Genomic DNA, 27,500 nt, shown 5'->3' with positions numbered 1-27,500 from the left:
GTGTTAGGTTGTGTTATTAATGGATAGATGTGACTCGCAGGATGATTTCACTTGAACGGATTCATGGAAATGGTTGTCAGGTCACATTGGAGAAAGGAATGAAGTTACACTAAGTTCTAAATACTTTTTCCATTTATTTTTTGTCTCCATTTTTTTAATCGAAAGCCAGCTTGCACAGGTAGACTGAAGAACAAAAGCCCTTTCACTGCAAACACAAGAAGAAAAAGATCTGAATGTGAGGAACGACGAGACGCAACACTAGAACATGCTGCTCTTTTCATGTTCAACTTCACTTTATTTGTCACCTTGCAAGTGAATATCTGAGTGTGTGGGCCCAAATATTATGCTTTGAAAACATGCAAATTCTTATACTAGTCTCTTGTTCAAGTAAAATACAACAACGCAGCAGATATCTAATAGGTGTAAAATATGTAAAATACAACACGTAGCAGCAGATATCGAATAGGTGTAAAATGAGTGCGAATAGATTGTATTCACAGTCATGAAGTGACTAATGCCAGTGTGTAATGAGACAAGCATGTAAGACTGACATGGTGACAGCTCAGCAGCCTGATGGAAACTGTCCCCTATTGTTTCCCAAATAGTGAGACTCGAGATATATATATATATATATATATATATATATAGTAATGCACGAAAATCGAGAACCGTTAGCCCCACCGAATTCAACACACACGTTCCACACCCCCACATGGAGTGCGGTGCCCGGTGTCGAGTCGGTCGGACCCACGGTTGTCCAGAACCGCCACAAAAGGCCTCTGACCGGGCTCTGGACAGGGTCCCAGCACAGGGTCCATAATGGAGCTGGCCTGTTCTGACATCACAACACTCCATATTTGGGCATGCCTGACACAGAACTATAGGAATAAAGGAACACAGAGACACAGATACAGAAACCTCCATATATGGGCATAAAAGGGACACAGAGGGGTGGAACGGGTACTCTGACGTGGGTACAACGGGTATTGCATAGCCGGGTGGGGCATGGATCTCCAACTTCCATCGCTACTGACTCGGTGCTCTATAGGGGAATTATTTTTGGAAATTGGAAAACAAATATCGAATGAAGTTAAGTATAGTGAAAATAGCTGATCTACGCGTTGTGAGGTTGAAGATCTGCTAATTTCACTCTTTTGGTCCCATACCGCTTTGTAGTAGACCCTCCTTTTGTCATCCTAAATAAATGATTTTATTTCAGCAGGTTCCATGAGCTCAAGCAAATCTCACTGCTGCCATTTTGTAACCAATCAGTCCAGTTGAGTCATCAAATGAGTCACAACACTAATGTGCACGTCTAAATTGAGGCAGCTTAGCTGTCGCTCTGCAGTGACAACCTAAAGCAGCCTCCTGTTATGTCTCTCCCTTACATGGGATTTGTGTTTGCAGACTGTATACAGGTGTGTGTGTGCGTGTGTGCGTGCGTGTGCATGCTGCTCGCTTGTGTGTTTGTGCATGTGTGCTTCTTTATATACCAGCATGCATTTGCATACTAATTGTATGACCCTGATGTCAGATAGGAGAGTGTGGAGGGCAAAGATTCAGGAGGCCTGAGTTGGTGTTGGCTAGACCGCACTCTCGCACCGCATAACTGTAGCGCATAGCATAATTTTTTACAAAACATATGTTTTGTTTTTGTTTATTTGCATATTAATTAACAATACATATCAATGTAATGTAAATACACTATATAAAATAAAAAATAAAAACATTACACTGGGATAACAGAGCATAATACATAAATACCAATGACAGGAAACAGGTACAAAAGTTGCAAAGTACATCTAAATGTGCATGTTATGAGTGCCATTTTGTGTTTGTATCTGTGTTAAAGTATGTGTGTGCACGCTCGTTTTGTCTCAAAAGGTGTTTATGAACTAGTACTTGTCATAGTAGTCATTATGCTGAAAAGAAAGACACAAAGGCGGGTTTCATATATTAAAAAATGATTTACTCAGCCAGTAAACACTGGCTGAGTCTGTCACACGTCGTACAGTCGCTGCATTGTACGTGTGTCTCACAGGAAGAAGAGAAAAAGTTAGACAGTGAGACTGTGAATCTTCCTTTCTTCCCAGGAAGACAATGCATTGTAAAGCCTTTGGGCTCCAGCAGGCTTTCAATGGAGCTCTACTTCATGTATGCCTTATTTATTGCCTTCATACAGTAAAGTGCCGCTGTCGAGTGGAAACCTTTTATGTCCAACACTGTTCATTTTCAGGAAATGGAAAAAGTAACCATGTCTTCCAATGGTTCCATTGTAGTTCTTTAGTCACAAGCTCTTGTTAATTAGTTTTTGTGCATGCGTGTGTGGGTGGCATGAGTGAATTTAATGTGTCAGTGAACGGGTTCATCTCTGTGGTTGTGTGCGTGCGTGCTTGCGTGCGCGTGCGTGCGCGCGTGCGTGCGTGCGTGTGTGTGCGTGTACGTGCGTGAGGGCGTGTGACACACGCATCACTGAACTGCCCACACACCACTGATTAATTGATTTGACATGCTTGCGACCCCTGTGTGTGTGCGTGCGTGCGTGCGTACGTGAGCATGTGTGTGTGTGTGCGTGTGTGTGACGCAGGGGGACTTAGAGAGAATGATAATGCCAGATGCAATCGCCCTGACAGATCCCTGAGCAATCTCAATTTGCACCCAGCACTGAGAAGGGAAACGCTGGGTGAAGGGGTTAGAGAGAGAGAGAGAGAGAGAAAGAGAGAGAGAGAGAGAGAGAGAGAGGGAGAGAGAGAGAGAGAGAGAGAGAGAGAGAGAGAGAGGGAGAGACTATCAGCGGCCGAGAATGAAATGAGGAAAGAAAGCAAGCAGGCGTTGTTGCACGTCAATTGCGAGGCTGAGGTCAAACAATTAGGCGAGAAGAGGAAACCAGAAGCGAAAAAAACAACAACATTAAAATTCACCGGGTGACACATACAAGAGAAAGTTGCAAGAGATGGGAGAGAGTTCAAAAGGAGAATTAGAAGCCATGAGACAGAGAGTGAGACAGTCAGACACGGAGAGAGAGAGCTGGCTCCATGTAATCAGGATTAGACGACAGAATGACTTCTGTGATCGAGGCCATTGGAGCAACTATTTAATCACTTCTTTCACACTGCTACAGGCAAAGGAAGAGTGCTACTGGACACGCACACACACACACACACACGCACACAGACATACGCACGCACGCACGCACGCACGCACGCACGCACGCGCACACACACATCACACACATCACACCCCAGAGCGATAACGTTGCCTCTTGAACTGTGATAAAAAGCTGCTGCATGTACGCCACTTCATTTCCACTTTTAGAAGTGAAGGTCGAATTGACTGCCTGCATTTCAAAGCCGTCAATAAATGACATCAGAGGCCATGCACTCTGCGCTGCGGCAGCACAACATTAATATTGACAACTTTTTGCCAGCCGTTTGGGTGTTCATTTTAGCCACGCTCCCACGACTTTCTCCATGGATTTTTATGACTACAGTGCCACATTTTTATGAAAAATATAGTTCCTGGACTGTCGGCAGCGGCAGTGGTGTTCAGCTGGGTAAGAACGTGTAAAGAATCCAAATAAAATACACGGTAATAAAGATTTAAAGAGTTGTGTTTACCGCAGAGTGAAGCACTTGTCAGAACTCCCTGAAATGCCATGACTCCAGAAAAATGTAATGGCTGTTATGGCTCCAGTGGATTGTGTTAGTTGGGAGTGTACAGGCATTTATTGTTTCCTTATAGACCAGCCTATACACCTTTTAAACACCAATCTAAGCTATATACAACTTAAAGGCAGCTTTCACAATGTGTTATTTTCAGCAAAGCAGCCATTGTTAATTGGTGACAAAGTTTTATCTTAGCTGGAGACTTGCAAATAATTAACAATGAAAAATGAGGCTGTTACTCTGTCTCAAAATACACCATTATAATCAAAGCATTTGCATTTACCAAAGACTAATTAACACATTCAATACATTATTCAATTGGCGAGTTAGTCATTGTCGCATTGAGAAATTGTAGGTGAGATGTTGGTGTCGTCAGGAAGCAGCTGCATGTTCACAGCATTATTATATGTGCATAATTATACCAGTGATGTATAATACAACATATGTACATAAATACATACATACATAGGCTATACTATATGTTGTCACACAGTGCAACATACGTGACATATACGTGACATCCATGTGTATCAAATAAATTGTCACATCATTTACACAGGAGGCAAACAGCAACACGAGTTGTGCTAGCAAGGAGTGTAATGTTAGTCAGAGATGTGAAAATGCAAGCAATTTGGCAATTTCTGGCATAAATAATTGTAAGAGTTAGTACCGGAACATCTCTACTTTTAGTCCTATCAAACCAAATTGAGGAAAGTTGAGGAAAGATCATGACAATGGAGCACATTCTCCTGGTCTGCCTTTCCTCAGATTAGAGCTTGAGGACGATTGAATTTATAGGGTTAGAACTTAGAAGTAAACTTAGATTAGGGGTTCAATTTCAAATTAGTAGGCTATTAAGAGTAGAGGAAAGAAGGCCAATGTACCTGTGTGTGTGTGTGTGTGTGTGTGTGCGTGCGTGCGTGCGTGCGTGCGTGTGTGCGTGCGTGCGTGCGTGCGTGCGTGCGTGCGTGCGTGCGTGCGTGCGTGCGTGCGCTAGTGTCTTACTCTGAGTGAATTGTGGCGGGTTATCGTTGACATCTGTGAGGCTGATGTTGACTATGGTGGTTCCTGTCAGCCCTCCTCTCTGCCCCGCCATGTCCTTGGCTTCGATAACCACCTGGTAATGCTCTCGCTGCTCACGGTCCATGTCTCCAGGACCCAGGGCTGTCCGGATGACGCCTGAGGAAATCAAAGGGGAAAGAAATTAATAAATGCTTTTGTTTTTACGGTAAGATTCTACGGGAGCTGGGTTTCCATCACAGCATTGTTTTGTGCCTAGGCATTTTGAACCGCAAACAAAGGTTAATTGTTCCATTGTTCCTTTGCTCATCAGCAACATCTGGTAGGCCTACCGTACCATAGAATGCATGGGAGCATTTTCTATAGAGACCCAACATGAGCAGTAGTCCCAAGTGCAGCAGAATGACTTTAATGAATCTGCCTCCCGCACTGAGAATAACTTAAAAGTTTGAGTCCCACACTGGGAAAAGTTTAAGAGATGATGGCATGTATGAATATTTAAGAGGGGAACTATTCTCCTTAAGGTGCAAACGACTCTATAGCCAGAGGGCCACAGGTTTGATTCCAGTGTCGGTCCCTTGCCCCGCTCCTGGTTGTGTCTATGCCTCAGCCCCTCCGGTGACATACATATATGCATGCAGGAAGCTACCCATAATGTGTGTGTCTAAGGGCGCAATATGCAAAGTAACAAATTCACAATGCCCAGAAATTATTGAAAATTCCTGAATAGAACCCATATTGACGCATTGCACCATTGCGGGAATTGCAGTTTCCCCCGTGCCGCGTCTGGTTGAAATAACATTGCATTAGTATCTATCCACGTTTTCTAATCAGCCAGACGTCAGTGGCTGCTCCCATAAGAAGCTCAAATTGAAGTGATTAGAGCGGCTAAGGAGAAATACTGATGAGCAGCAGAACACACTAAAATACACTGCACTTGCAAACGAGAATCCTCGACCGACAGTTGACCTGTCCAAATTCAGATTCCAAAGTTTTTAGGTTGTTTCAGGACGCAGATTTCAGGTTTTGTTGAAATGAAAGGGGCTTCTGCTTTTACAGGAGAAAGAAACATTAAATCAAGACATGGGCTGACACAGTTCATGAACCTTCATGTGTCAAACCAAGGATGTCAAGGAAAAGGTGTTCTCCTTCTCCTTTCTTTCTTTCTTTTCTTTTCTTTCTTTTTTTTTTTAGCAAAAATGTAAGTGTCAGCCTTTGGGATTTAGCATCATTTGAATGTAGGCCTACATTATTATGTTGAAATTGCCATTTTAGGTTACGGTCGGCACACAGTTAGGCTGGCCGGGGAAGTGCTGAAAAGAATATAGTTACGAAAAGAGTTTAGACCAGCAGTTTTTTTTTTTTACTGGAAATCACTGGAGCCTCACAATCACATGCTGGTTCCTTGTAAGTGCAGACAGACAGACAGACAGACAGACAGACAGACAGACAGACAGACAGACAGACAGACAGACAGACAGACAGACAGACAGACAGACAGACAGACAGACAGACAGACAGACAGACAGCACATTCATGCTTGTATTATTGTGCTTCATTACGCAGCTTATAGGATGTACAACGTTAGTCTCCCAAGTCAAGAGACACCCTTGCCTTGTCCAACAGCTGTTACATCAGGACAATAACATGCTGAGCTCTGATGGGCGTAGCAATTACTGCAATGCCACCATTGCAAGCGCAATGTCAAGTGTCAATGTGTATAAAAACTTAAATATTTTATCCGAAACATTCAAATCACCTGACAAATATAGTTTCCATTTTCTTCTTTTTATATATTGCATCAGGTTCTATGTGTGTACGAAAGTAAAAAAGAAAAGAAAAAGAAAAAACATCTTACTGGGCTTGAGTCTTCCTGACGAATGAGTTAATGGTCAGACCATTTTTCATCTGTATGCTGGAGCCAAGTGAACATCTTAACCCCATGCACATGCACAGTGGTGGTTTCAGCCCTTTTAAAAAAATATCCTGGACACTTTAACACTTTTCATTTTTTATACCAATAGATAAAACCCGAGTGACCTCATGCTTTTAGCACCCGCCTGTCACACCACAAGACCGCTGAAGTTCAAGACCTGAAATGTTTTTCACCTTAAGGCCAAGCAACCTGTTTAGTTAATAGATGGTAGTGTTGAAAGCACTATGGACTGGCAGCCCCTTCCTGCACATTTCTGCTCTTGTAAAAGCAACACTGTTATCCGCATTGATGCTATCTGCCTTTCCAGGTCCTGTATATTATAAACTAAGGGCAGTTTTACCGATAAATATGTGCCCTGCCCACAATGTGAGTTGTGTAGTTTTAGAAACAAGATTAAGGCTGTGTGTTGCCAGCTGAAAATAATCGTAATAGCCTATCAATAATTAAAGTAGGTTGGAAAAGAAAGCCAGTGACAAGTTCAGGGTCATTCTGCTTTTAACTTTAAAACAGACAGTTTTCATGGAAGTACGAGCATTAGATGTTGACAGTAATAGAAAGGCCTATAGATGCTGCTGTCAAGACTGTTATAAATCCATTAAAAGTACTAATTACCCATGTTCTAGGATATATAATAAGAACAGAACTCTGTTTTATTTAAAAGGGATTTTTTTTTGGCGTTGGTCTTGGCATGCCCTACTCATCAGTGTTGACTTAAAAGGAAAATGGATTCAGGTGGATTCGTCTCTATTCTAGTGAAGGGAAGTTTAGTCTCCCAACTTCACAGAAATCGTTTAGAGTGGAGGCTATGCCCAACAAGATGGAAAATGGAGTGTAACGCAAATTGACGCTTCGGTCTGATATGAGGCAAATACATGTAAGCATTCCAGACAAAACATCATCAAATATCGACGTACGTATTTCTGGCTTTGGATCAACGTCACAGTTGGATGAGTTTGCCCTGAGACATCGCCCGCGGACATCAACATAGCATTTTGACTTCAACTATTGACATATTCCTGGCATGGGCGGATGCCGGATTCTGACGGGCTTAGCGTGAGACTAAGTTGCGAGTTACATGTTACTTGTGGTGATAACTGAAAAGGTGCAACGCAGTACCTCTGGCAATGAAATTGATGATAGTTGCATCATTTAGACTGGAGAAAAAACCCTCTGGCATAAAAGACGAGCCCTCAAAGCCTCTTAGTTCTTTGTTTAGGACTGCTGTCCCTCTATCCCTTCCTCTCCCACTCTTTTTCCCTCTCTCTTTTGCTGTTTTGCTGTTCCGTATAGTTTAATCCTTCAACAAAGCCCACCCCTGTTCTCCTGACATACTACTACACTATCTTTCTTGTGATCCCACGCTTTGTTTCTACCTCTGTTCCCCTATGCAATACCCCTTCTATTTAATGTCTCTGACTCTCTGTAATGCTCATCCTCTCCTCTCTCTCTCTCTCTCTCTCTCTCCACTTCTGTCCCCGAATCCCGTTGCTGTCATGAATTTGTATCACTTCGCCCTCCTCAGCTTTTCCACTGAGAACAACAGCCCACTCTGTGTCAAATCCCAGAGATCAAGGCCTATCATTGCTTGTTAATCCAGAGCCCGGTCATAATCTGCCCATGGTCCCAGCAGGGCCTTTTCTGTGCCACTGACTTTTTATCATACGTTCTTAACAAACAGATGAACAGAGAGAGAGATTACTGTCCTGATTATACAAATGGATAGCTGTCCCCCACCCCACCCCCACTAGAATAAAACACACTGGATAAATCCCAGGTTAGGTTTAGTGGGGGTTTTAGACTGAATGTTTTCCATTTCAGGTTAGGAGATATTACAACAGCCTTTTTCCTTTGTGCTTGAGTGGGGATATACTGTAATTGTGTTTTTGCCAGGCTGCGGGGGTGAGAGACGTACTGGACCGGGTGTATTTAGTTTTCATTGCTTTCATTAAGGCTTTCACTAAATCCCAGCAATCTGGTATCGCCTAAACTCTCATTCTCCATCTTGTTCAGAATACCAAGTTTTGACATCAAAGATCAGAGAAGCCTAGCTTCTCACAGGAATCCTTTTTTTCGGCATCAGCAATGTTTTAATCACACACTGCTTCTTTAGCGGACTTGACCTTACTCAACTAAAGAGCATTCCACACTGTTATTCTTTATAAAAGTCTTTAAAGCCACTTGAAGTACTAAACCTTTACTGCATCGGATTTTGGAAAGAGACATAAACCTGGGACATACAATACATCACAATTATGTGGTACGTGCTTTAACTGGTGGGGGTCACCGAGTGGCCTCTGGAACACCCTCTCAGCAGAACATATACTGCACATACCTGTGTTTGGGTCCACGGAGAAGTAGGGGTGTCCCTGGCTGATGCTGTAGACGAGCTTGGCACTGTTCCCATACATGCTGTCATCAGCATCTGTGGCTGTCACCTGCATCACTGACGTGCCTAAATATGTATGACACAGAGACGTAGGTGTGAGACCATATACAACACTGCAGATTGGAAAAGTAATATCCTCCTCTTCTCATTCTCTTGTTTACATCAGCATGGGGCATGGTTTACAAAGCTTGTGATTCTTAGTGGCAATTGTCTATATAGCTTGAGGAACCGAAAATAACATGGCGCCAATTCTCCACTGAACTCAATGGACGCGGCTGTCATGTTCAATTCGGTTTTGAATTGTGTTCTCTGGCTTGATTATGGGAAGCATTAAAGTCTCAGTGTAAAGAAATTGGGGGAGGAGAGAAGGAGGTGATTGTCTTGTCTGTTGTCGTGTAAGTCTTTTTGTACTATTCTACTGCAGTTTTATTTCCTGCTTTACAGTCATCATGTCGGTGCAATTATACAACTATAGAATTGAATTCAAAATACATACCAATGTCTGACCTCTCCGGCACGCTCCCAGTGTAAACCTCCTTGGTGAACTGGGGCTCGTTGTCATTGATGTCGTGCAGCTTGATGATGAAGTCTGTCTCTGGCTCCAGCTTGGAGCCTGTCCTCCTGTCAACCACGGTGGCCTTGAGGATGTAAGAGGCCTTCTCCTCGCGGTCCAGGCGGCGTGTGGCGTGCAGGTCACCATTGTTCTCGTCGATGACGAATATGCCACCGGCACCCTCGCCGGAAAGGACGTACTTCACCGTTCCGTCAAGCCTGTCCTTGTCCGACTGAAGCTGCAGAGAGGAAACAGAAGCACGTGCATTAGTCACAGTACGCAGGGATAATTGAGAACAAACATAATCCAGACACCAATTTGTGAAAAGACCGAAAGGATTTTCTCCTGGAGTGTAAAAATATCCACATTTGGGTCAATTTTGTTGATTCAGAACAATCTTCACGTACACGCACATACAGATGCACGCGCATCCACACACAGGCACGCAGAGTCAGCAACATCCTGACATTGCAGCCCCGCGGGTATAATGTGTGGGTCACCAACTGTCAAGCCGTCGCTCCGAAAACATAACAGACTTGACAAGAATGATTTGCAAGCGTTTAACCCCTCGTGTAACCAGGGTAGCCATTTGGCTACTGGCCACTGGCAGGTTGCTTGGTATTCAGCACTTGTCGTCAGGCCGGGTTTGAACATCAGCCAAATAACCTTCTCCACTCACCAGCTTTGCAAGGCTGAATGAGAAAACACTGTGTTATCTGATCCACCACTTGAAAACGGATCCTCAAGTGGTAAAAACTCTTGTTGTTTTGATTTAAGCCGTTTACGCCAAGAGGCGATGGCGGCGTTACATGAATGCAGCTGTCTGTTAGACAGAGACCCTCCTTCACACCCGGCATTAAGATGCAACCCCAGGAAATACAGAGAAATCAGATCTCTCTTTCCCACGCAGAATGCAAATTGTCATGCTTGTCACGTGTATCCTTTAGAAGGATGACAACATAATATTTGGAAAATTACATTCCACAGCTCTCACAGGTTACTAGTCTATCTATCTATCTATCTATCTATCTATCTATCTATCTATCTATCTATCTATCTATCTATCTATCTATCTATCTATCTATCTATCTATATCTAGCTATCTTTCTAGCTATCTGGCTGGCTGGTTTCCCTAGTTAAATATATACATCTATCTATGTATTCTGGTGCTTCAGTGTTTGAATCCAGGCAATCAATCTGAGCGTGCCTCGCCTGCTGGTTAGAGAATAGCAGCTATATGCGAATAGACTTGCACTTGTTCTTCCACCACACACCCTCCGTTAGTACTTTGGCAAAGCACTTCCTTTTGTAGCAGCAAATTCAGAGCTCACAACGCACCACAGGCAGCTCGGTGTGAGACACCAACGGACAGACGGCGGGAGGAAAGCAAAACGAAAGAAAAAGTGGAGAAAACGGGAGAAGAGGCGGGTGGTGAAAAAACACAAACACACACAGAGAGAGAGAACACAAGGGCAAAGAGCAGCGAGTTTAGGACAAAACGGTGCAGGGAAGGTGCATAAAGAAATAGAACAGAAGGAAAAAGCTATAGGAAATGTATGAATGAAAGACTCTCCTCAACATGGAAGTTCAAACAACGACAACAGCAGCAGCAGCAGCGGCAGAAACAACAACAAAAGCCATATGTGAATAGCTAGGGGTCGGAGGGGCGGGGGCTGTAGGAGCTCCGGAAGAAGCCGGAGAGAGCGAGGAATGAGAGAGGAGACGGGCCAGAGTAGGGCTGCTCTGCCAGGAGGATTTAACATCTGTAGATGGGAGCTTCTTGGAGCTGTCGGCAGAGATCACCTCGCTTTACCATAATACCTGCAGCACACACCTGCCATCTCTCATGTCTCTTTCTCTCTCTCTCTCTCTCTCTCTCTCTCTCTCTCTCTCTCTCTCTCTCTCTCTCTCTCTATCCCTCTATCCCTCTCTCTCTCTCCCTCCTCTGCCTCTCATAAAACCTGACACTCCCTGCAGCAATAACCCACCCTGCCGCTCTATTGCTCTTTCATTCCCTCCCTCCCTCTCCCTCTTTCCAGCCTTTACTTCCCCACGATTTGCTTCCACCGACCCACCCCCCCACCTCATTTCGCTCACTGCTGTCTGTCTCTCCCCCTGTCATTTCTCTTTCTGCGAGACCCCCCCCCCCCCCTTTCTTTCAGTCTTTCTCCACCTGAAGTGGCATAGTGCCTGCGGTACGCTGCGTTCAGCTCTCATCCCTGCCTCATACCTCCAGGCCTGCACTTACTTACTGCACTCATCATGAAACCCCATGAAACATGCATTAGCCCTCACACCTTTCAGCAGAGAGAGAGAGGGAGAGAGAGAGAGGGGGGATATGAGGATGGATGGAAGGCATACAGAGATTGTCAGTTGTGTGTGTGTGTGTGTGTGTGTGTGTGTGTGTGTGTGTGTGTGTGTGTGTGTGTGTGTGTGTGTGTGTGTGTGCGTGCGTGCGTGCGTGCGTGCGTGCGTGCGTGCGCGCTTCGCTCTCTCGCCGCACGTGCACTCAAATGTTTAATAGAATTGTCGTTAATGTTATTTTTCAGAACCCTAGCTGTGGAAAGCATGAAGTATGCATGAATACGATGAAAATACCTCACAAATGCGATGTATTTACTTATACACAAATACACATATACAGACCCACACCCACACACAAACAAAACAAATCCTGCATCAATCTTTCCCATTTCTCTGAGCAGCTGCCCCTTTTCCCCCCTCGCTATTTCTGCTTTTCCGTTTTTGCTTGTCCCTCGCTCTCTGTCTCTCCCCCCCTCCCTCCCCACCTCCCATTCTCTGGCTCTCCATGTCCCTGTCCCTCCATCCCTCGCCCATTTTTCTTCTTCTCCCACTTCCCTCTTCTCTTTTCTTTTCTCCTTTCTCTCCCCCCCCCCCCCCCCCCCCCCCTCTCTCTCTGCGTCTGTCTCTCCCAGGGGTATATGGGGAGCAGGGTACATCCTTGGGGGTTGGAGTAGTGGTGTGACAGTGTGAATCTCGTTAGCAGCCGGTGAGCATGTCAGGGCTGCTGGCATTATTAGGCTCCCTGTGACAAGGTGAATCACACAGCGCTGTGCTTCCTCGACAGTCTGGAGGGGCACAGAATCCACCAGCAGCTCCACGCTCTGCTCCAAACGCTCAGACACATCGCCCGTGTCTTTAAAAAATTAATAAATGACACTTTGCTCGCTTCCTTAACCGTGGTTACATGTCTTTTTCTTCATGTAACTGTGCCAAAGTGGGAGTGCAAAGCTTCCTGTACCTTTGGGGAACATACGTTTGCAGAGGAACTACTTGGTGATTAAACGCTATTTGGGATGTCTGTAGGTTCATGGGACAGTCAGGGCTTAGACAGGTCACGCCAGAGTCCTGACATGAACATCACTGGCACAGAGCACTGCTGGGAACATGTCTTTTTTGTAGGCCAGCCCTGCAGAAGTTACAGCCCCCATGGGTTCCCATGAGTTATGGTAGAATTGGGTTTTCGATAAATCCTGAAAATAAACTATATATCTAGACAAAAAGAGGCATTGCATTAGTGTAACACATTAGTGTATTTTCAACTAAATAATCTCCACAAATCAACACACCCCTTTTTGAGGGGTGCTAGACCCTCCTATATGTCCAGCTTTGAGGACAACAGTGAAGACAAAAGTGAGGACGCAAATTGTGATTGGCCATGCAGAATATGTGATTATGCGGTAAGAGTGCTCTGCTCACAGGCTGAGCGACAGGGATGCTCAGACATTTCCCTGTTCCACAGCGTCACAGCACCCCACATTTACAATTCTAGCAGTAAAGTAGTAGTAGACGGAATCCATGAAACCTCGAAGTTTCACAGTTTAACCATTGAGACGAGGCCGATTCTACGAGACCAGTAGTTCGCACACTTTCACGATTTTTTAAAACCTTTAAAAACTAGCACATGATGTGTACAATGCATGCTTTCAGCGTGGCACGAAGTGATATATCTGTTGTTGAGTTATTTTTTAATAGCTATACCGCAAAGATAAAAAATGACACGGACGCTTTCTCGGTTTTAATTAGGACCTGGAATGAAACTGTGATTAATATCGATTTACAGTTTGCATTTAGCTTTAATTATCTATAACAGATGTTAACGTCAAGGGCCAGGCTATTATTCAAACTAATCATAATTGGAGAGGTTTTTTTGTCCTGATTTCACTGCCTCTCTCTCGTATTCTCTCCATTGCGTCAGTTTGCTCAAGGCCGCCTCATCCTCTCAGACTCATCTCCCTACAGTCCACTTCCCCAAACACCTCCTCCCTTGTATCCCCCTCCTCATCCTCTCAGACTCGCCTCCCTACAGTCCCCTTCCCCAAACACCTCCTCCCTTGTATCCCCCTCCTCATCCTCTCAGACTCGCCTCCCTACAGTCCCCTTCCCCAAACACCTCCTCCCTCCTCTCTCTCAGAGGAGTTCCACAGGGCCATCTCCCGGGCCTGCTCTCCGCCGCAGTAGGAATGGGGACAGTTCCCCGTGGGAAGTCCCCGTCCCCACTTTCTTTACACTGCTATGGCTTTCATCAATTATGAAAGGAATCTTTATGTTGTATTTTTAAGTAAACTGTAAACATATTTCCTATTATTATTATTATTTTCATATTTTCTCAGAAGTAATGCATCATGGAAGGGGGGAGCCATGTTTGAATGAGCATATTAAAATTGTTATGCTATCAGAGAAGGCATTTTGAGACCATACAAATACATCAATAGCTTTCCACTCTTCATGTTTCAAAGCAAGGTTCAAGGAAGAAGAAGGAACTGACTTACGGGTAATTACTTTCCTCTCTTGCTTTTTAATTGCTCTCACTCCATTAACAATTAAGGCACGCGGTCACTCGCACTAAACATACACATAAAGAACACCAAATGACTAATTAATCCAGGTCAGAATAAAGGTCAGAGTTCACATTTGTTGAACGCTGCTGTTTGGTTATTAAGTAGGCCAATAGAAACACATTTTGTTTGCCGGGCAACAAAATCTGGGTCACATTTTGTAGGCTATAATACAATGCTTGGAGACAAAGCTATACAGACGGCAGCATGAACGCAACACACCCCAGTTCAGTTGTGAGGCAGGAAAACATGAAGAGCAGGAATAAATGGTACATTCAATGATAAATATTTTAGATTGCGTGGCTTTTCCTGAAAAACAATATTGCTGCTGCTAGTGCTGCTCCACTAATGACAGGGAGGGGAAATGCTCTAGAACACCTGCCTCAAATAGCTTTGTTTCGTTGCTATTTGAGGTTGGAATTAACTCTTTCCGTGCCGCGCATGCGCACAACATAGTTGCTTCCTGTGTTCTGAGGTGGAGAGTTTATGAGAGGTGGAGGAGACCTGTGCCATCATGAGACTGATTACTGGAGAGTGCCTGCTGCTGTGGGGAATTGCTCCTCTCCACAGATTGGCCGGCTCTGATGAGCCCTATGACACCAGCAGTGGATGGGTGGTGGCCACACCCAATGTACTATAAAGTTCAGTCACAAACAACTCTGCTCAGAGGACTGTCAGCTTCAGGGCAGCAGGGAATCGGTCCCCCTGTCCTCTCACCCCAACCAGTGACCATCCTGTCAGAGGAGCTTTTGGAAGAGAGGAGACTCTTCAGTAACCTGCCTCAGTCTGCAATTAAGGACAGTTCTTTATTTGGGATACGTTTTTAGTTCTGTATTTGATTTGTGTTTATCATAGGCTTGTAGTTTGCGTTTTGTTTAGGTTTGTTTGGATTTATTGTATATATTTTCCTGATCTTTTTGCATTGTATGTTGCTTCCCCTAACCCTAGACTAGGGGGCGTAACAAACGCAGCTAAAGATTGTGGTTATAACAGGAGTGAATGGAGGTGGAATCTTTGGATCGACCCCCTTCGCGGAATGAACTTGTCTCCTACGGAAACAACACCTGCCTACGGTTAGTATAATCGAGGGTCGTATGTACCCAAAAAAAGCATTGCCAACCCATTACACTGACAGGCAGTTTCTCATGCCTATTGCCCACCTTACCTACTGCAGCTGCTCCCCTGACTTGCATTATTGAGGCCTCCCTTCCTTGCCCAGACACAGAGGTGTTGGTCACTTTTTAGCTGTGCTGAGTGCTGACATTACATTTTTGCCATGCTTTTCTCAACAGAGATCAGCCCTGGCTGAACAATGCTAGTCTAGTAGTAGTCTCACATAGCCAGACGAAGAGATGTTCGCATACTGATATCTCTGATATGTCTGGTTATATAAAAAATAATAAAAAATAAAACTTGCCTTACGGAACCAATGCAAATTAATATTTTAAAGATATCTTTTGTGGCTTTCGCCTTTATTTTACTTTTTTTGTAGAGTGATAGAATCACAGTAGACTGACAGGAAATGGAGAGAGAGATGGGGGGGTGACATGCAGTAAAGGCTGTCGGGATCGGGAGTCGAACCCGTGGCACACTGCCAGACTGGGCTACCAGCCAAGCCAAGGTGCCTGGACCGCTGAGCCACGGCCCAGGCCGCAAATGAATATTTTAGTGCGGTCCTTCATTTTGGGACGGTGATTTGATTTTTTTTTAAAGCGCTGGCCTTAGGTTTGTAAGCGGGTGCTCTTGCCACTGTTCTAATTTGTATTTCCCCAGATGTATCAGTAAGCAGAGATATCTGATTGTCTGGCTACTCCAAAATAGAACAATGGTGTCAGTGCCCTTAGGCAGTAGTTCAGGAAAACAGAAAAGAAAAAAGCTGGATGCCAGGTAAATATTCATCCATATTCAACATCAGTCAATGGAGTGTTTGTTTTCCTTAAGGTCACAAGCTGCAAGTAGGCTGCTGCTGCTTAGACTCACATCAACACTGTCAAAGCATTGAGAGCTATGTAGTTTCTCACATAAATCCCAATGACCACATTCAAAATAGTACATCATCCTGCATGTTTACACTGCTTCTCCTGTCTATGGTCTATCTTGAAGTTATTGGTATGCCCTGTTCTCCTTAACAAGTATGACAGTGTTGGTGCAAAGAATTTAGAAGGTTTTCACCTATGAAGAGATGCCCAAAATGAGGACGCCAGTTTGTGTCTGTGTGTACGTTTTGTCAACATTTAACCAATGAAAAGTATTAACAAGAGCTTGTGATTAAATAATAACTACTTTCCCCAGCCATTTATTTTGGAAAAGTAATGGTTTTGGACTTACAAGGTTTCTCCCCAACAGTAACAAGATTCAATTCAATAATTTATTTGCCATGTCAACAAGTTGATGTGAAGTTGAACTGTGAAGGAACATGTTGTTCCTTCACAGTTCAACTTCACACCTTCTTAAAGAATAGTTGGACACTGTCAGAGGTTGGTGAATTGAAATCTTTGCATCCTCTCTTGGTCTGCCTCTTTCTCTGTCTTGCGTTGTGCCTTAACTTTCTCTCTCATTGTAGTTTTCAATTTCTGCCACTCCCTCCTCCATTTCCTCTCTGCTCTTTTTTTCCTCATTTTTTGCATCATCTTTCTTTCGTTAACTGCTCCCTTGTTTCCCCCGTGTTTAAATTCTCAACCTGTCCTCATCTTGCTCCATCTGTCTTCATGTCTTTCTTGTATCTAACTGTTCTCCCTCTATCTTTCTCCCTTGTTTTCTCCACTCCTCCTTGCCGATTCAGAGATTCGTCCCTGAGCTCTCTTCACTTTCTCACTTGTTTCTCCCCTGCCCTTGTTTCTTCTTCCTTCCTTCCACATTTTATTTTCCTCCGCCATTCTCTCTCCATCCCTCACAATCTATCAACTTCTCCTCTGGCTCTCTCTCTCTCTCTCTCTCTCTCTCTCTCTCTCTCTCCCCATCTTCTCTCCACTTTCTGGTCCCCGCTGCCTTCAGCACCCAACGGTGTGCAGTGTGATCCAATGTGAGTGTCTTGCCGCTGAGAAATCCTGCGGGCCTGTGAGGCAACGCCTGCATCAGGAATTTCTCCTGCCGAGATCGCAAACACCTGCTGGCTTACCGACAACACCTCAAGTCATGGCACATCCAACCAAAAGCAAAATGACAAAAGCCCTTGGGTCACTTTCACAGAAGGTTTCCTCACATACAGAATAGGGCTATTCTGGAGTCCTTCTGTATCCCTCTCTCCCCGCTGCGTCTGTCTCTCCACACAATATATATCACCAGTGCACACTGGACCCCCGCAGTTGAAGGCAAAGCCGTCAACTTGCAGGCATCTGGAAACCTTGAATAACCCGGCAGGGAGGATGGGGCGCCCGCTCGGCGCTCGCCCTTGTTTTCTCTCTCTCTCCGACTCTGTTTGTCTCACGCGTCAAGGACTCTTGTTTGTCTCAAAGGCGTCTCTGTTTCTCTCTCATAAGTGATGTGCTGAAACCAGGAGTCCTATGAAGCAGCGTAACAGCTCCGGGCGCCCGCATGGGTAGCGAGTGCAACAGCAAACTATCCCCTTATTACACATGACATCACACGCTCGGTGCCAGGCGTACTAATACGTTGTGTGTGAACTTCACTGAGGTGTCACATCTGCTGCTGCCGCCGGAGCCATACGTGCTCCTCCTGACTGTCTTGACTGCAGTGCTGGCTGGTGTAAAAAGCTGCACACTTCATTATCATCTTCTCATGGTACTACTAGTAAGCAACCACCCATTTCCTTTTTGAAGTCTGTAAACAGAAGCACTGCATACAAGTCAGCTAAGTTGCAGTCGTGTTTAATGATCTGTTTTCCAGGTTGGAGACAGCCAATGGCATGGCGGCTCAGCTGGTTGCTGTGAGCAAACACATATCCATAATATGGATATGTGTTTGCTTACAGCAACCTGATATCATTACCAAGCCACAGCTCGTTTCACACTTCAACCTCTTTCTCTCAGCCTTCTCCCGTTTCTCCGCACTGCACTCTCTGACAATTCACAATGTAGGCATTTAGCAGACACTCTTATCCAGAGAAACTTAACACTTGAAAGATCAGAGTAAGTGGCATGATGAACCATCAACAAACAACAGGGGGAAGATACAAAGAAAAACAATACAATGCTACAAAGTAACTTCTTGGTATACCACGGGTAACAAGTTGTTGTAGCATGGTTATAGATATTCCATGGAGATTATAGTGTAGTTTCTGGTGCTCCAGATGTCCTTCAGCAAAGCACTGGACCCCCCGTCTCAACCGTTTTGGATAAATGAGTCAAATGTAAATGTTCCACAACATTGAGCAGTCCTGATGAAGCTGTACAGTGAAATGTGCTGTCGGCTGATGCAAATTCTTGTCTTTCAGCATTTATCCAATCACTTGTTTTCTGCTGTCACAAGCACTGAGGGAAGGGAAGGGAAGGCTACATGCTGATGCTTGCAGGGATTCTGCTATCCGTGCGCCGCTTGAAGTCTCCTTCGCTGTTTGTGTATGACAATGACACCCCATTGGGGAGAAATCACAATAAAAAGTGTGACGAACCCGAAACTCCAGACGGCTTTACAGTGCGAAGTGTACAACCATCACACGGTGGAATAAATTTAGAATTGCAGCTCGCTGCGCTGCCGCTGACAGCTTGGGAAGACCTTCTACATCGGCGGTTTTATTTATTTATTTCCTATAGGATTATTATTTTTCTTTTGACATTTCTATGTGCTATGACAGCACAGTGGCGATACACAGGAATGGAAACTGTGAGGATGACGTGCGACATCGATCTGGAGTCAGTTCGGAAAGAGGTGAGGTTGTGATCACGTGGTCAGTGGCACATAAACTGGTTGAAGGACGAGGGTGGTCCTCACCTCCAGTTGCTCCTGATCAGACGGTGCCTGAGACCACCACTCACCCCCCACCCCCGCCCCACCCTATATACCCATATTATGGACTGCTCGGCACCCTCTGCCCTCTTTCGTGGACTGATAAACAAACAGATAAACAAACCTGTGCGTGCGGTGCGTGCGGGGTGGCGAGTGGATTTGCTTTGTGTGTGTACGTGGCTGAAAGTCAGTCATAGATAGAGTATCGCTGTATGCTTTAGGGTACTGTTTGTATTGTGTTTTTGTGTGCGGCTGGGTGTACTTGCGAGCAAGTACTTGTGCGTGCATGTGAGTGTGCATTGTCTATACATTATTTTATGGTTAATCCTGTGCTTACTTTATATATTTGTCTACTATGCACGTAGACTATGCACGTAGACATTTTAGTCATATTATTCTGTGCTGCTGTGCCACCATGAATCTCTTGGGGGATTTATAAAGTCTTATCCTATCCTATATCCTTTCCCATCCTGTCTTTTAATAACCAAAAAAAATCAATGAAATCATGTTTTCTTAGTGTATCCTGCAGTGCAATTCAGCATAAGTCCACTTTAATTGGATCATCATTTAAGCTGGGTGCTTTTTGCAGTCATTGCTATAGTGCAACGTGCATGCATGCGCGTTGGTTAACTATTAAGGTTGGTGATGCCACCAGGGTGCCATGGTTTTGAGAAGGACAAAAGCTGATTTTCTTTTTACCCCGTTCATTAAAAGAACAGAAAGAAAGGATGAATGTACATCACACTGTTCACATATTGCACTGTTTGATGAACCTCCATTTTAAAATGAGCTTGCTCAGTAGGGTGGCTTACTGGCTTTGTAGCATGTTTGGACTTTGATAAGAAACTGACTAATAGTACACTATGTCAAATACAGCTATGCTGCTGGAAGAGGAGCGACTCTTATCTCCAACAATAACGTTGACAAAAAGGGAGTGGTTATGCAGTGTGTAAGGCATGATTCATTCATAACTCCATCGATGGTATCTCATGTGAAGATCTGCTATTTTCTGTGCATGTGGGACACCATCGTACGTCTAAGTATGAATCAGGCTTAACCCTCAAACCCCAGCATGCCTATTCTGGAGGGAACATTTACAGATCTACAAGCTCACAACTTTGTCATGTTGCAATAATGTGTTGTGAGCTTGTAGATCACGAAGAGATTTGGTGTATATAATTGTAACTCAGATCCTCAGACAGTGGGTTTAACGAGCGGTTCACTCCAAGCAGAGCCTCTTACCTTGCCAATGTACTGGTTCTCGGTGCCAGTGAACTCTTCCTGGAGGAAGAACTGGTTCCACATCCATCCTCTTCTCACTCGTTTCAGTAGCATGGATCCCCCGACGACAGCTGGCTCCACTTTGTCACCATCTATCTCCCTCGTCTCCACACCTGTCCGTGGGCCAATCAGGGACATAGCATCCATGGAAATCAAGCACATGTAGGCCCATAGTAGGCCTAACAAGATAGTCCTCATGACTCCTGTAGGTGAAGTCAAGCACAGTCTGGACTGTGTTCTAGCTCTATCTCCCCAGACGGACTGTGGCTTTGGATTGGGAGATGGGTCCGTCGATCATATTCCTCTATGTTTCCATTGGCTGGAGTGGAGGTTGGTGGTGGGTTGTGGTACCTGTGGGCAGAAAGAAGCAGAAAGGTAAGTCACTACATGGTTGGGTCAGCAGGCTTTTCTGAGGTCAAAGTTTGTTTAGTTTTTTATTATAGTTTTACATATTTTTAGGTTGCCGGTCCTGAACTGGTACCCAATTCTTACAATCTCAAGGAGTTTGAGGTCATACGCAATTTCACCGGCTATCCACTGTCGTCGCAACACGGCACAATGTGAGCTGGCAGATCGATCTACAATTTCTTGCCAATTTTCAACCCACAATAGGCCTATCTCACAGCCCGTTTTTCACGCCCACTTCCGGTAAATAGTGGTGACTTTAACATGGGCATTTACACGTTTTTTTCTCTGGAGAATCTAAGTACATTTTCTAATGTAAAAATGTGACAGACCAATATTATTATGAAGCAAACAAGATGGTAAATCAGGTCGAGCAGATAGAACAAACCTTAACTTGAGAAAACAAAAGTTGTAGACTTCTTAAATAACCTCTGTTAACATGTAGCGTCTATGGAGTGACGTCACGCTATCACCACTAACCCCGAAAGGGGGCGTATTTAGGGGGGCGGGGAAATTCTGTGAGATAGGCTTATAGGTACGCTGTAGGGTTCATGTGGTTAAACTGCTTTGAAGAGTCGCTCTCTTTCTGGGTAGTACTATAGTCTCTCTCTCTCTCTCTGGGTAGTACTATAGTCTCTCTCTCTCTCTGGGTAGTACTATAGTCTCTCTCTCTCTCTCTCTCTCTGGGTATAGTGCCAGACACTGCAGAGAGGAGACGAGAGCATTCTGAGACAAGGAACAGTGGGAAGGAGGCAGGCACTATTATCCTGATGCCAATGTTTTAATCGGTCTAACACCATGGAATGCACCTCTCTCTCTCTCTCTCTCTCTCTCTCACCATAAGTCATAGGGAGGTGTCAGAGCAAAGGCTGCAACCAGAGTGTCAGACAGAAGCGGCTCATAGAATTAAGGGTCTTGTGATTCAAGTCACCCCCCTCTCCAAACACACGCGCGCACACACACACACACACACACACACACACACACACACACACACACACACACACACACACACACACACACACACACACACACACACACACACACACACACACACACACACACACACACACACACACACACACACAAGCATACAATTATGTGTGTACACACAGTGGTCCAGTGGTTTGTGAGCTAATCTCACAAACCACTGGACCGAGGACTATACCAAAAATTTTGTGCACGCTGCCAGTAGCTAGGCCAAACATGTCACTCCCTGAATATTTTTTCCCAATCCTCCAATGACAACAATGTTGTTCAAATCAGCACCCATACAGACAAAGTGACAGACACCGCGGCACAGACGCGAGTCCTGCAACACAGACAGACAGACTACAGCACTTGGAACAGACACGCCTTAATTTAAAGTTCACATAACGTGACAATAAGTCCTCCACATGACAACACACCCCACATACGTGGTATGCAAATGTGTGTGCACGAACTGGACACAGATAGACTAGACAGGCCAGAGTTTGAAGCTTTTGAAGTATGAAGTTTGAAGCTGAAAAAAAATGATGCAATACTGTTACATACAATAATATTATATCTGCCATCTAATGCTGCTATGCCAATGCATTTATTCTGCCTCTCTGTCTCTGTTGCTCAAACAATTCCACTATCATAAGCAGAGAGTTTACATTCCAATATTATAACTGCTATGGTCCAATCACAGCTAAGCATGGGGTAGACAAACCTCTCCACCAATAGTTTTCCTATATGATACAAATTTGTTTTAAAAAAGAAATGTCACGCACATATTTTTCCAGTGCATATGGCAGGCCATGTTGACGGATTTGGAAGAGATTTTGAAGGTCTCGTTCCAAAAATGAACCAGTATTTAATGTGTAAAATCCATGATATTTACATTGGAATGAATGATGAGCCCGGCTGGAAAGTGTCCAAGTGGGAGTGTCTAAGTGGGGGAGACCGGGGCTTAGCTATAGGTGAATTACCTGCAGGTACTTTGGCTTCATGGAAAAGCAAAGAACAAGAAGGGTAGATCTGATACTATATACTATATGCAGTGGAAAAACAACATTACACAGCCCTGGATAAGCCACCATTCCTGGCGGAGATCTGCATTCCACGAAGGGCCTATAAGCTCTTTTTAGTTTGGAATTATGTCATCATGTCTGTGAACTGTGATCCCTATTTTCCTATTTCCTATTTTCTACCTCTGTTCTTAAAACACATGTCGCCGCAAATAACTAAAGCCAGTAGTGATGAATTACTTTTGACGGGCAGTTGAAACTTCACCTCTAAAACTTCCCTCTAGCTCCCAATGAAAAAAAACTAAAAAAAAACTAAACAAAACAAAAACCATGAGCTGTGTGTGATAAATGTGTGTGTATGTGGGGGGTACGACACACACACACGATCAAGTATGTCTGCGTGTACAGAGATAACAGATGCACTCTTTTGGCTGACAAATAGGACAGCTTGTCTAGGGCTGAACGCATGCACGCAGACACGCACGTACGCACACACACATCTGGACCTGCCAAGAAAGCATTTGTGGTGCTGGTTAGGAAAAAGACACTCCATGATATCATATTAACACATCAAAGACATAAAGGACTGGAAAAGGCCACTGCATGTCTCGCAAATACTAGCAGATATGGCAGACAAAAGACATCAGAGTGTGTCAGAGAAAAGCTGCAAGGATAAGTGCTGCGTAATCTTCAACACATCTCTCACAGGGTGTGTGTGTGCATGCGTGCGTGCGTGCGTGCGTGTGTGCGTGCATGTGTGCGTGCGTGCGTGTGATGAATGAAAGATTAATTCATATATATAACCAGTACAATTGTCAGTTCAACTGCACTATTACTTACTGTACATTGCGTTTTCAAGCGATACATGTCTAAATGTCTGCCTCAAACGTTACTCTTTTACGAGATGAACCTGTGTAGTTTATGGCTGCTCCAACACTAGTGGCAACATAAAAAAAAAAGGAATGTCAAAATATCCACCGCGGTGGCTGAGACCAGAGCCATTGAGTAATGGTTGAGACGAAGCAGTAAAAGGTCCTGAAAGATACCTAACGTCAGTTTTACCCAATACCCAATCTTTCTGTTCACAAGGCTGCTGTACTTTATACCTCATACTAAGCATTTAAAGTATGAGGTATAAAGTACGGCAGCCTTGTGTTCATAAAACAGAAAGATTGGGTAGTTGAACTATTAGTTGAACTATTTTAAAATGTTTTTCAAAATAGTAAAAAATGGCAAATACGTTTAGGGATAAGGGTGGCGCAAGATGAAGCCCCTAGTCCCCGTTCATCATTGGATTAAGAAGTGAAATCAATAAAGGTTCATAACTTTGGAAGCGATTCACCTGTCCAATGTCCATGCACCAATACTGTGTGCATGGTATGCGTTTGTAGATCTGCTGGTATTTTCACCGTTTATTTGCCTATTTAGACATGCCCAGAATAGGGATGCTATAGTATAGGTTCATTTGTTGTACAACACGTTGCTTTGTGAGCTTGTAGATCTGCTGTTTTTGGAGTGCAACACCGTCCGTATTCATTAGTGAAATGATCTGCTACACTGCAGTGGCAGCAGAAGTACTTCTACCACTATGGAACTAACAGTAACTATTTTCTTCTCGGCATATGCCAGGCACGAAAAGCACAAACCTCTTCCTCAGACTGACTGCTGACTTACATATCGGTGCCTAGCATCTGAAAACCCCTTTTCAAAAAATGCCTTTGTGCACTTAAAAAAAAAAGGCACTACTGTTAGTGTTGATCGTAAAAACCAGGCACAGTCCCATCACTCTAGAAGGAACACTTATGCAGCAATTACCCCAACTGAAAGGAAGTGTGCTTTTATCTTCCTACACAGGCCTCTGTCAATGGCTTTCTAACCCAGAAAAACAGCACCCATTTGTTGTGTTATTTTTTATTTTGGCTTAAGGATTCTGTGTGCACACACCACAATCTTAAATGAACACAGAGGATTTGACTGTGTATGATGTTTTCCTCAGTGGGTCCTCCTCACACGTGTGACGTGTGCTATTTAGATGTTTAAACACCCTGAGCGGCTTAAACGGAGGTCCCCGTCCTATCAAATAGTTATGCTCAGCGCTCAGGACGGAGATTAATCACAGGACGGAACATTAGTGATATCATAACCGAGCGCATCGCTCCACAGGCTGGGAGTACCTGTTGGGCAACATTCGATGTCATTTCCGGTTGGGACGTCATCCAAAGTGATCCCCCCCATTTTAGTGGATGAGATCGAAAATCTTAAAACGTCCAATCAATCCGTCCAATTCTAACCAAAGTTTATGTTTTTGACTGCCCATCGCGGTCCCGTCGTTAGTCGCATTAGAAGTAATCATATACCTCCCGTTGTTGTCGATCGCCTCGGGAGTGTTTTGGCTACATCTAGCTACTTCAGCTACATTCAAGATGGCGCCTGGTGCACCTTGAAATGCGCTCCGTAGCTGCAAATCGCTGGGCTGGATTTAATGGTCCTAAATACCTCCGGGCGTTTGGGGTGTGTTTAACCACTTTCAAACTGGGCTCCTTATTTTGAGCATGTCAAGTGAAACCTTTTTTTTTCTTTTCTTCTTTACTTTATTACCAAATGAATGTTAAAAGATTTACAACATTTCTACAAATTTCAGGCATTTGTTTTATTTACTACTGTACAGTTGTAAGAGGAAATATTACAGAGAAGGCCACTATAAAATCTTGACTTGTCATCAGTGTAATATAGGCCTACTTGGATTCAAGTGCGGGTGTCATACGTTTTAATGAAGTCCATGCAAAAGTCCATGCACAAGGCAAAAACTGTTGTCAGTTCAGCAACAAACAAACAAACACAAAACATAGACTATAGACCATGTGGTGTGGCTAGAACTTCAAAGTGAAACAGTACTGCCAGCTGAAATGGAGTAGAAGAGAGGGGTGGAGTGAACTAACGAGGAGCACGAGTTAGTTCGTGTGGAGGGGCTGGGTCTGATTGGCTGTGGGGGAATGGAGCTAGATACTAACTACCGAGAGGAGACAGGTGAGAGGAGCTAATGGGCTGGGCATGAGGAAGGATCTCTGTGGTCTTGACATTGCGAGGCTACAAATGGACCTCGAGGTCACAGCTAAATATTCAGGATTTTACTGTCAACACAGAGCACTGGGGATACAAGGCAGGAGGTATACTCCCATTCAAATGTCTCCTGAGTTCCTGAACGATTGTTGTTGTAGAAGAGGAAATGACTTCCAAACATTATGTCTATTATCGTTGTTTTTAAATTTTGAAAGCTTTTCTATTTTCTCTTCATTGAGAAATCGTCTAGAAAGCACAAGGGCTGGTGGGTGGTTGGGGGGAATTTAGGAGACAGACAGGCGAGAAGCTGGGAGGGAAATGCTGCAGGAGACATACTATACTACTCCTGTATACTGTAGTTAGTAGGAGAATCTGCACTGACAGCAGGAAAACAGTAGAGATAAGTATGCAGAATAATGAGAATAATGAGTAATGAGAAAGACACCGACAGCGAGACTGCACTGCATGGCGGTGTTCAACGCTATGCCAGCAGAGCTGTGTGTGGTTCTGGAGGCAAACATCAGAACCAGTAGTGGAGCATATAGCCTTGACTGGAGATGCTATTTCACATTTTATTCTAGTAGAGAACAACTGTTATTTTTCCCTAAAATTGTCCACGGAAAAGTCAAGGGTTGTTGTTTTTTCATTTTTTGTCTTTTTCCTGAAGTGTATAATAAGGTATCCTGCTGGTTTTGTTGGAATATATTGTGCTGCTTACTTTGTGTGAAGGAGTCGGTGTTGCCTGTGCTAATCTTGTGAATAAAACACTGAATGGACACTGGCAACAGCAGAAGTAGTTCTTGATAATGAGCTGTTCTTCCTTTCAGGTGATCCACGTCTCAGCTGTCTAAAGCTTATTGTACAGTTGCATTCAGCCAAGGCTGAAATGAAAGCAAACAACTTGCATCAAAAATGTCATCGATTGTGCAGTGACGCCATGGTGCACACTGCACGGTCCTCTGGCACTAACATGGTTCGAGTTCTGCTTCCTTACATGTCTCATGAGTATCGAGACGTGTTTGAAAATAATTGGGGTGACAGTATAGTGGCTCAGGAGACTGAGTGGCCGTCTTGTAATTGGAAGGGTCCCGGTTTGAACCCCAGCTCGTGTCCTTGAGCATGACACTTAACACACATTGTAAAGTACTTTGGAGAAAGGAGCTATAGAGAAATGCACTATTTACCAATTAGGTAGAAAAGAACAACTTCCCTACTACTTCCCGTCTACCCACAGAACGGAATGTTACATCCGTGTATCCACAGTTACAAAATCTGCACAAATTGGCCCGTACTTCATAGGAAATAGACTTGTCAGTGGAATTGCGTTGCTAGGGAACAGCTTGGGTCCAAGTTGATTTCCTGTCAGCTACTGATATTCAATACTGAATACTCAATACCGATATACAATCACTGCAAACAGGAAGGAAACTTGGAAA

General features: G+C 44.2%; 1 protein-coding gene across 1 annotated transcript in view; it reads right to left on the bottom strand.

Moving 5' to 3' along the window:
• cdh6 (cadherin 6) overlaps window positions 1-20,854 on the bottom strand; it is a 38,443-nt gene extending 17,589 nt beyond the window's left edge. The window contains exons 1-4 of the mRNA XM_079529604.1: window positions 20,567-20,854; window positions 9,504-9,798; window positions 8,954-9,073; window positions 4,671-4,844 (exon numbers count right to left, since the gene is read on the bottom strand). Coding sequence (XP_079385730.1) covers window positions 4,671-4,844; window positions 8,954-9,073; window positions 9,504-9,798; window positions 20,567-20,803 — 826 coding nt within the window. The 5' untranslated portion in view covers window positions 20,804-20,854. The remainder of the gene's footprint in view (window positions 1-4,670; window positions 4,845-8,953; window positions 9,074-9,503; window positions 9,799-20,566) is intronic.
• Window positions 20,855-27,500: the final 6,646 nt, after the last annotated feature.

Source organism: Electrona antarctica (assembly GCF_951216825.1).
Source record: "Electrona antarctica genome assembly, chromosome: 19".
NCBI lineage: Eukaryota > Metazoa > Chordata > Actinopteri > Myctophiformes > Myctophidae > Electrona > Electrona antarctica.
Note: the sequence above shows the minus strand (reverse complement) of the source record. Positions and strands in the feature narration are given on the sequence as shown.